The 11,198-nt window shown below is 32.6% G+C and overlaps 1 protein-coding gene across 1 annotated transcript in view; it reads left to right on the top strand.

Moving 5' to 3' along the window:
* The window catches only part of LOC107712281 (SLAM family member 5-like), a 17,465-nt gene extending 11,329 nt beyond the window's left edge, over positions 1-6,136 (top strand). Inside the window, exons 3-6 of the mRNA XM_016517528.1 lie at positions 3,540-3,869; positions 4,635-4,934; positions 5,190-5,307; positions 5,861-6,136. Coding sequence (XP_016373014.1) covers positions 3,540-3,869; positions 4,635-4,934; positions 5,190-5,307; positions 5,861-5,900 — 788 coding nt within the window. The 3' untranslated portion in view covers positions 5,901-6,136. The remainder of the gene's footprint in view (positions 1-3,539; positions 3,870-4,634; positions 4,935-5,189; positions 5,308-5,860) is intronic.
* The last annotated feature ends 5,062 nt before the right edge of the window (positions 6,137-11,198 follow it).

The following is an 11,198-nucleotide window of genomic DNA, read 5'->3' as shown; positions in this document are numbered from 1 at the left end:
AAATGTTTTACTTTACATGTAATGAATCTAGAATATATGAAAGTTTCACTTTTTGAAATAACTTTAAAAAATGAACTTTTTCACAATATTCAAATTTTTTGAGATGCACCTGTATATGTGTATATATATATATATATATATATATATATATAGCTTGGACAACAGGTCCCAACATATCACACAGGAAATTAATATTTAATGTTATATGAAAATGTGTTCATTGCATTTAATAGATTACACTTTCAGTAATAAATATGTGCAATTGGTTTGTTAAATGTGTTTTATATGTTTTGCCCAGGTTTGACCACGCATGCATATTAGCTGGAGTGAGTTATTATGGGGTGTTTCTCAGCTGGACGGCTGCATTCTTGCAAGGCTGTGTCCTTCCTATACCAGTCCTTCGTAGTAGGCTAGACTCCTCCACATAATTAAACACTAGAATGACATATTATAGTAAATTACTTTCTATTAATGCAATACAGTGAATATCAAGTCGAGTCTTTCCTTCGAAATCAGGGTCTATCAGCTATACTAAGTACACACAAACAACATTCAATTGTGTATATAATTGCTTACTATATAGTGCATAGAATAAATTGGACAATGTAATGTATTTGACTTGGAACTATCAATAAATAATAATAATGCTAATAATGCTAATGCTAATAATAATATGTTGTATATGTCTGTATAACCTTTTTTTTTTGTGGGCAATGATACAAAGACAGACGCTGTGGTTTTGCAATAATCACTTAAATAAATAAAAGTAAAATTTTAAATTAAAAAGAAATGTTAGGGTATTATTTAGTATGTTAATTTATTTTAAATACCAGTTTTTGCATTGCAGATACTGATGGATGAGTAGCGGGATGATGAACAGGACGAGCAGATAGAAGATGACAACAGGTTTTTCATAGCAAACAACAGGTAAGTATTCCAACACATTTAAATGAGTCAATACGTATAGAGTTAACGACAACCCTGTGCAAAGAAGTGGTGTGTGCTGTCCTGTGATTAAACAAAGTCCTTGATGAGCTGGTGATACCTTCAAGGTGCATTATAATAACAGTCAACAGGTGTATGAATGGAATAATGGGAAATTAAGTCTATACAGAGTAAAGTGAAGGAACTGGGTGAAACCGTGACTTGGGACTAAAAAATACCTTTTAATTCACAGCTTATCACATACTCACTGTTCTCATTCTCCTTTAGAATTATACATTTTTGATGCAGTTAGATCGAAAATGATTGACTTGGCCTCATGAGACCAGAGTATCGGTTGCCAGAAATCTATATTTTATAAATATGGTCCTTGGAAAAAGCTAAATTAGTTTATTGTGCTTTAACTACAGTAGGTCATTCCTGTGTGAATAAACAATCACGTTTTGTTACTTCATAAATACAGTTTACAAACACAAAGCATAGTAATAGTTCAAACAATTCCAAATGAATGGTTTCCCTGTAAATTTCCGTCCTAACATTACTTGCGGCTAATTCATTAGAATGTAATAAAATCATGTGATCAAACACAACAATTATAGAACTTCATTTAATTTCATTATCTCATCCATGAAAGTGATTCATGATTCCTGTCTGATTGATTTCCATCAGCAGTGGAGGTGAAGACAACAACTCCCATCATTCCCCACTCCTTCAGAGCGTCATCAAGCTACGCCGTTGTTGTTGTTTTGAATATCCACCCTTTAGCAATGAAAGTTACATACCGTGTCTTTAATTATGCATGTATTTTGTCTGTTGCATGATATCTATTCACACCTCTTTTTACAAAGATACATCTGTGAAGTAATCAGATCTTATTAGTGTAGCCATTCAACATAACATCCCTGAACTATAATTTTATATAACCCCTGGCTGTGACCTGAACCACCAGTCTTTATGGTATTCTTAAAAAGTAGTAACCTCCAACTTTTGTCGTAAAACACTGTAATTTTCATATATTTTTTAAGACGGTGTTAACAGGAAAGTCTTTATGCTGTGCCTTTAGTTTGCTAGTAAACTTTTCTCGTATATTCCTCCTTCAACCTACTGATCTATAATACAGAAATAGATCAGCGCTTAGTTATTAATAAGTACACTTTACGTACACTTATGCACCCTTTTGGGGTAACCTGTTGATAAACAATTGTTTTTAAAACCTTTAACTTTCAGGAAGGTGTACTCATTTTTGCAACAAAATGTTATTACTTTGACAAGAAAATCTTATTTTCCTGATTAATATTGACATGCTTCTTTGATAATAAATGATCAAACAGACTTGCTAGAACATTGGAAGCCTACTTTGTCTTCTACATAAACAGTAATTGCTTTATTTGTTTCAGTGGGGCATATACAGTCAAGTCAAGTCTGTGTATCTTGTTTGGATTTTGGATTTCACCTTGTTTTGAATAAAACTGCACTTGGGTTCTCACTACGCTCGCCTACAGTGGACTGATTCGTTACAAGGTGTGACGCGCTCTTTTACAGATTAAAAGAAAGGAATACAATGTACTGTAATAAGTGTAGAATTACACTGTCTGTTTACTTGCATCAATCGGAGTGAGAGAAACAGTGAGAGATGTTGAGACATCGGAAATTCAAATGCATAAGGAATTGCGATTACATCTGAGTTTTGGCAGGTTTCATGCACAACGCAGAGAGAGTGAAAAAGCAAATGTGGTAATGAATATTGCTATTTAAATATGACAGGCTCATAACTGGTAAGACATGGGAAATACAGTTGCAAATGGACTTTGCTTTTTCATTTGAAATGTGGCAGTCACTGTGCGTTCGCGAAAGCGAAAATGCAAACAGTAATGCAAGATTTGCAATTGCATTTGGATTGTCACAATTTATGCGCCCACATGTGGAAAACGCAATTGAAAATACAATTTGCAATTGCTTTTGAAAAAAGTCCTGAATCATTCAGCATTCATTTTGTAATTTTGTCTATTTTTTTCTTTTGTTCTTATTGTAAAATATTTTGTTCTTGTTGTGATTTTATTGTTTTTTATTTAATTCATAAGTTAACAATGCAAATTAAATGGTTTCGGTTTTTTTTCTGCAGTCGAAGAAAGTATAGTGTAGCCTAGTGGACTGATCATGTATTGGACTGATTAAAAAAAAAAAAAGAATTCTTGATAATCTTTAAAATGTGAGGAATCACTGACATTTAGGCTATACTTTCTTCGACTGCAGAAAAAAATGAAACCATTTAATTTGCATTTACATTTACATTTAATAGACATTATTAGTCATTAGCCAGAATTATGACAATATGAAAATATCTCAAATCTCACAGAGATTTGATTTAAAGTGTGATCTTTAGTTTATTTTTTCCTGATCCCTCAGGGCTGAAATGTGGTTTTGGACTTTCTGGATATTTGTAATGTTTGAAAACTATGATTTGTCCAATAAAGGAAAGGCAATAATGTTGGTAATGTAATGTAAAGACATTTTTGTCCTTATCTGGTTAGATTCTCAAGAGAGGTTTTTGTCTTTTGTAGAAGTAGAAACTTAAACTGTTTCCTGATGTGTTTCAGGTGTGTTTGGCGCAGATACAGATGAAGGAGTGTCAGTGTCAGTGATGGAGGGAGATTCTGTCACTCTAAACACTGATGTTACTGAAGTACAGAAAGATGATCAGATAGTGTGGATGATTGGGCCTCAAGAGATTCGTATAGCTGAAATCAAAAATCAGACCATTGATATGTTTGAAAGTAATGAGACATTTGGAGACAGACTCCAGATGAACAATCAAACTGGATCTCTGACCATCAGAAACATCAGAACTGAACACACTGGACTTTATATGCTACAGATCATTACAAATAAAGAAACTTCACGCAAGAGATTCAATCTTACTGTCTATGGTGAGTAAAGTCCTTTAGTATATTTTACCTTGTGCACATCTCTCAAAAAAAAAGTTTTACCCAAACATTTACAGTAAAATAATTATTTCTGTTACTGTCTTTACATATAGTAAAAGGGAAAATATGTAATGATTATTCTAGTGTCGTGTGTGTCACCCTGTGTTTTGATCTTGTAACATTATATTATTTAATGACATATACTATTATAAACTGTAAAATACAGATACCAATATCTTATAGCACCTGAAACATTGTAACTGTAATTTTTCAACCACCATGTCGTTTCTTGAATCACAACACCTTTATTATTCTGGTTTTATTTTTAAAAAAATCTGTTCATCCTGGAGTTGCAGTGTTAGAACAGGCATATTTCACTATTACATTTCCAATTCTGTTTTTGATATCAAAATATCAAATACTATATTTTTGTATATTTTGTACATAGATTTTTTTGTTAGAGTACACTGTAAAAAAACACTGATCTGATCATCTTAAAAAAAAAGAAAATCAAGAAAAAGTATTTTGTCTCAAGTGTTAGATCAAATAATTGGCATGTTTGTTAATGCATGTGATGAACTCATAAATCAGGAACATTTTGCTATTTTGTTTAGGAAAGTGGTAGTGTTATTTAGAGTTTTGGAAGGAAAATAAAAAGCCTTCAATATTTTATGATGAACCAAGATTAGCAGCCTCTCTTTGTAGTGTGACATTAAAGAAAGTGAAAAAGCACTAGATTAATTAAATTTTTCCCCTCATATTTTCCAGCTCCTCTGCATGTTCCTGTCATCTCCAGCAACTCTTCAAACTGTTCTTCATCATCTTTATTGTCAGTGTCCAGATGTTCACTGCTGTGTTCAGTGGTGAATGTGAGTGATGTGACTCTCTCCTGGTACAAAGGAAACAGTTTATTGTCCAGCATCAGTGTGTCTGATCTCAGCATCAGTCTCTCTCTACCTCTGGAGGTGGAATATCAGGAGAAAAACACCTACAGCTGTGTGCATAACAATCCCATCAGCAACCAGACCAGACATCTGGACATCAGTCAGCTCTGTCACACATGTACAGGTACATCAGTGCTGCTGATATCAACTGATCATTTACAGAACTGATCTGCTGTTGACTTTAAAAAGTAAAATTTATGTCACAGGTATCCAGTATGTTAATTGTCATCTACTCTTTTAAATGACTATCACACTAAATGAATGGGGTTTTGTTTCTCCAAAGTTGATGATTAAAATGTGTAAAAAAAGATCTTATCCAGAAATTTGGCCTAGCAGGATCCAGTTACACTAATTACTATATACTATTTGTCCATTACAGAAAAATCTCAGCGTTCACATCATATTGTGTCAGCATTGGTGGTGGTGGTGGTGCTGCTGCTGGTTATACGTTTTGTATATGTGGGTGTGAAATCATGTACAAGGAGTGAAAAACGAAGGCAAGTATCTCTTTTCTCAGCTGTTTTGTTAATTACAATTTTTTTTGATTCACAAATGGTCTTCCTCCTTCCTTCAGATATGAAGCCATGACTTAGCCATTCAGATTAGTGTTTATTTGCTCAAGTGATATTTATGCCTGTGTTTTTTGTATTTGTATATCTATAAAGTACTATAACTCAACATGTCCATTCATGCTACAGAATTCATACACACTATCAGAATGAAGACTCCCTGGGGTTGAGAGTTACAGAATACATTAATATAGAAGGACTGATGAAGTTTTAATTTTTTAATTTTTTGTTACATATGTTTTTTTGTTTTTGCCATATTCAGACACCACCTTTTTTCAGCAGTTTTATTTAATCTCTTAAGTTTTTCTAGCACTTTTCCACCAACATACATGACCAGTTGTGTTTAGTCAATAACATTTAACAGAATATTCAGTTCCTGGACTGCTTTAAAATTTTACCTGCTGTATCTGTACATTCTAGTACATCATGCTGCTTCTCTTTTCTTTTTCTCTTTTAAGATTATTTCTATGTTCTCTTACAGGAGGCTGAGTGAAGAGAGCTCAGTGTCTTCTGATAAATGAAGAGAATTAAATAACAGCCCATTCTCCTAACGGGAGCAGCCATAGGAGAGAGAGATCATCAGTCAATCATTCAGACTGTCTGAATGGAATGTGGTATGTCTGTGGTATGGATTTATTTAACCCTCTGGTGCTTTTTTTTCTTTTTTCTTTTAGTATTGTCTTTCTCGGAATGGTAGGAAACTAGGCAAAAGTTTTGCCCCTTGCTACGTAAACACCCACACACACAAAATTGTTTTGATTCAAAAAGGTTAAATGGTCCTGAAAAAGTCTAATTTGTCCTCCAAATTTAATGTGGAAACATTTGGTACTGCACCCAAACAAAATCGTATTGAATGCTTTTTTTTTTTTTTAGATATCGACTAAATATCAATATTATATTGAAAAATATATATTTCATATAAAATTTGAAAATAGTATTTTTGTGCATTTTTTTCATAACTTAAACATAACAATATAGGCTTTTTAAAACACTTTTCTTGTTCTTACTAATTGAAGTTCTCTCAACTTATGTTTTACAGTTTGTCAGTTGATATAAGATTTTGTAGGCTTTGCATACATGTGCACCCCTCGAAAGCCTGAAATCACAGAGCCCCCCACGTAACAAATCCCAATTTAACCCCTGATTATATATAATGCAAACATATAATTTAGTACCATAAAATCCCATACAAGTACAAATGATCAAAATATTTAATTACAAAAAAACACAAACAAAACAAAAAAAATAAAAATAAAATTAGTTACATTCATTTAACTGAAAACAAATACACAAACATAAATAATAATTATTTTTGACTGCCATGCATGCAACACCAGAGGGTTAAGATTTTATTTAATTTTCAGTATTTAAGTGATTTTTGTATGAAGGATATGATGTCATATCAATTTATTATTCTATACAATGTATAGAACAGTGAAATATATTTTATGAGTTTCATCTCCTATGAATATTTCAAGTTTAGTGTTTGTTACAGTATTTTATTATTTCGGTATCAAATGTATATTTTGAAGTGAATTTATTTTGAATATAAATATATTGTATTGTTTTATGATGTATGTAAGCAAGGCCATAGACACCCCCCATCCCACCCAATATCAGACACTGCCAAAATGAAAATAAATTACTTTAATGCGAAATTTTGCTTTTATGAATTAAAAATACTGGCATTTATGTTAGTTTTAGATACTTCCTTTTAATACAAATTTTCAAAACATGGTTATGGCCTTGCATGCAAGTGAAAATGGTACATTAATGAGGAAAAAAAAATAACTTAAATGATTTTAGCAAATGGCTGCAATATAACAAAGAGTGAAAAATTTAAGGGGGTCTGAATACTTTCCGTACCCATTGTATATCCGTTTTTGCAAACGTTTGTTTAAATAGTAGTTTGTTAGTTTTTACATTTCATCTGATTTAGCAAGCACTTTCACGCCGTTTAATGCAAACGAAGAACTTATTTTTGTATTTTTAATATCTATGTTTACACTTTTCAAATGTTCTCTGAAAAGGAACAGTTCTCAACATTTCAAGCCACCTTTGATCAAATCAGAGGACCCAACCATAGCCTCATACCCCATTTTTATAAATATCATATTTTGATGTTAATATTAATAATCAGCATTCCTGTAGTTCAGTATACTGATATAAGACTCCCATCAGTTCCTTGACTGACCATTGACTATCTGTGGAAGTGCCACACAAACTTACTTAAAAGGTGTGATTAAATTTTAACACTTATTTTCAATAAATAAATACATTTAAATATAAATATTTAAAATTTAAAGAGTCTGTTTTAAAACTTCTTACATCTGTTTAGAAGCACTTAAACGGCTCTTTTTAAAAAATTATTATTAATATGATTCTCAAAATTGAGCCAGTGTTTCTAAATTTAAAAAACAAAATACTGTTTAAGCTCACCTACACAAGGAAATCGAGTTAATAGACAGAAAAACACAATTTATCTTTTGTCAGTCTACAATATTTTATGTAAACAAAAATCAAGAGGCCTAAATGTGCGCACTTGTGGCCAATACCGCAGTCCATCCAACTGCAAAGAAAACATTACCTATTTCACATCACAGATGTAAACATAAATCTGTAGATACATAAATATATATTCATAAAGACAAATAATTGTAGTAAGATAGGAAAAAACAAAAATAATAAACAAAATGACAAATAACAAAATAAAAAGCAAAAAAAAAAAATTTAAATAACCGTTAAATTTAAGGAGGTTCAGGCCCGGTTAGTTGGATGGGAGACTGCCTAGAAATACCAAGCACTGTAAGCTTTTGGGTTTTCTTCAGTAGTTAGCTAACCCACTTAACGAAAACACTGGCCCGTAATATATCTTTTGTCAATCTCATGTTTTATAAAAACAAAAATCAGCAGACCCAGGTGTGCACACTTGTGGAAAAAAATATATATCGCAGTCCGTGCAACTGCAAAGAGAACATTACCTATTTCACATCACATCGCAGATGTAAGCATAAATCTATAGATGCATGAAGATATATTCATAAAGATACTGAAAATGAAATAAAATAATAATTTGAATAAAATAACTTTTTGACAAAATATAGCCTATAATTTTCTGATTTAAATGTGTATTTTTACAAAGTAGAGCTGCCACCTGAGGGCACTCCACAGACCTACAGGCTATTTTCTATTACTACAGTATAAATGTTAGCACAGTTTGTACAAGAAGCACTTAATTAACTTTCTATGAAATACATGTTGTTATTATTATATGCTGCTGATTGTTACCGTACAGCATCTTTAACACAAAACTAGCATCCTGCTATGTGCACGTGTTATATCTGTGTTGTTTTGGGAATGTCTGTGTGTGTGTGTCTGTCTAGAAACATCATCTAATTGGTTCCTGCAAGCTCACTGATGCTCTGTCTTGAATGGTGCACAGCACTTTAAAAATCATGCCATCACCTCCACAGGAGCCACCTTGTGTTATGAGCAGAGTTTGATTGTATAGTGAGAGTTTGTATGTGTTAAGGGGGAATTATAGACTGAGTACTATTTGTTTGATAGTTTGTTTGAGTGTCTGTATCAGAAGGAATGTGTTGGTTTATTTGACCCCTTTACACTGACCTTGGATTGCCCTTTGAAATTTGTAAATAGTTTTGTAAATATTGGGATATTAGGGAGCCTGACGCCAGTTTTGTTTATTGTGAACTTTTGATCTCTGTTAGGCAGTTAGGGTAGTGACTTGTATTTTCTTTTCTTTTGGTGAAGTAAGATAGAGGTTTAAAATCAAAAATCTTTTGTTTGTTATTTTGGCTTGGTCAGCTCCCAAACCTAAACTCACAATTTAAAATAAACTCATTATGCTGCAATTCTTTGTCTACGCAAGTCCTTACTTGTTTCACCTCATCCCTAGATGGGCGTAACACACGAGTGCAGTCTCTAGTCACAAAGCAGTGCACTATACATAATAAACAAACAAATAATCCGTCCTGCACAGGATCCACTGAAATACAAGCCTGGCTGTTTTCTCTGCTCATTAAATCAAGTCTCTGATTCCCATCTCCAGTTGGCGACCACTGCCATAACAATACACCCATCACAATATGTATACACACTCTTTAAAAATACTGCACGACCTAAAAGAAGTAAAATAAAAATTTGGAAAGAAAAATAGCATATATTGTACTCCAAGTTTTTTTCCTACTCAAATTCACATCAAGAAACTCGAGAGCTCCAACCACACAAATTTGCATGCAAATGTTGTAAATTAGCTAGTGCACTAACACTGAACGATTTAACTTTGTTGCTAATGACCAAACCTGTAACCATTGTTGGCTAGCAGTGTTTTTTTTTTTTGGAAATGCACTCTAGCACTGGGAAATGGCTCTTTCTGGTCTTTGATAGCACACAAAAATTGAGTATCAGTACAATTTATATGGTAATTATTTCATAAATTGTAGGCACAAAAAACCCACACTGAGCTCAAGTTACAATGTAAAAAATTGGCCAAGCACCTGACCGATCTGACAAGTTAAACAAGTAACGGCAGGATGGAAGGATGGTCAAAAAAAACCAGAGTGTCAAACAGTCTTCCTCTAGTACGTGTTTGACACAAAGTACACTGAGATAATCCTGAATGCACCAAGGCCAATCTGAATTATATTTTTCCCTGGAGTTTAACGGTCCAATATGAATTAATAATATTAATGCAAATATAAACACCTTGTTATATCTAGACCAACAGGAAACTGTATTCACGTGATATTTAATTTCTCTTATTCTTCTATTAAGTAACTGTTTTTTTGTCTCTCACAATCATCAATGGTCTGCATGGTTGGGGAAAGAACTGATGCACACACAGAAGTTTATTGGACAGATACATAGTTTATATACTTTTCCTATCATCCATATTAATTTATCACTGAACAAAGATTTTCAAAATTGATTGGACAAAAACATGAACATATTTTCATAAGGTGTTATACTTCCATTTATCAAAAATGTACACTTCTGTACACTAAAACATCTATATAGCTATATAACATATAAGCTTATATAAGACCTAATAAATAACCTATAACCCTTATCAGAAATCCATTCTTGAATTGTTTGACAACTTAAGCGCTAATGTTATCAGACGCCACTCTCTGGCTCCATCTAGTGTCATTGATCTGTTATCTCCTCACATCAAATAAATCAATAGTTTGCACAAACATAATCAAATAAGCAGTCTCTTTTATCTGATCTGCGTTGTATTTGCATCTTACAGCATGATTTAACACAGGTGCACTAACAGCAGTTTAAAAGTAATGAACATTCTATTTGACATTAAACTGAAATAAGTATAAGGATTGTGTTATTTCATTGGAGAACTGCTAATAAATGCAATATAAGGCAACAAATACAGGAGAAAAAAAATCACTAATGATGTCAAAATGATAAGGTAAGTTGGCCTGCAATTCAAAAATGAATGAATAGTTCGTTGGATCCTAAATTCATGTCTTAACACTTGTGAACAAGATCCTGCAAAAAATAAAATAAAGAAATATAGAAAGAATCAGAATCAAAAATAAGATGAAGTAGGTTCAAACACAAACATTAAAGCAATCAATATAACATTAGATTATAATAGAATATAAGAGCTTATAATTAATGTTAATAAAAGAGCTATTTTCCCTACAATTCGGTTAAGTGGTGACGTAAGAAGCGCTGTTTCCGGGTCCAAGCCTCAACTCACTTCACTTGAGAATACTACCTCAGCAGCCGTTTATGAGCACTGTTTATTCATATTAAACATTTAAGCTAAACGTTTTCAA

This window comes from Sinocyclocheilus rhinocerous, unplaced genomic scaffold (assembly GCF_001515625.1).
Source record: "Sinocyclocheilus rhinocerous isolate Xijiao unplaced genomic scaffold, SAMN03320098_v1.1 scaffold5970, whole genome shotgun sequence".
Classification (NCBI taxonomy): Eukaryota; Metazoa; Chordata; class Actinopteri; order Cypriniformes; family Cyprinidae; genus Sinocyclocheilus; species Sinocyclocheilus rhinocerous.
This window is presented reverse-complemented; position numbering and strand designations above follow the sequence as displayed.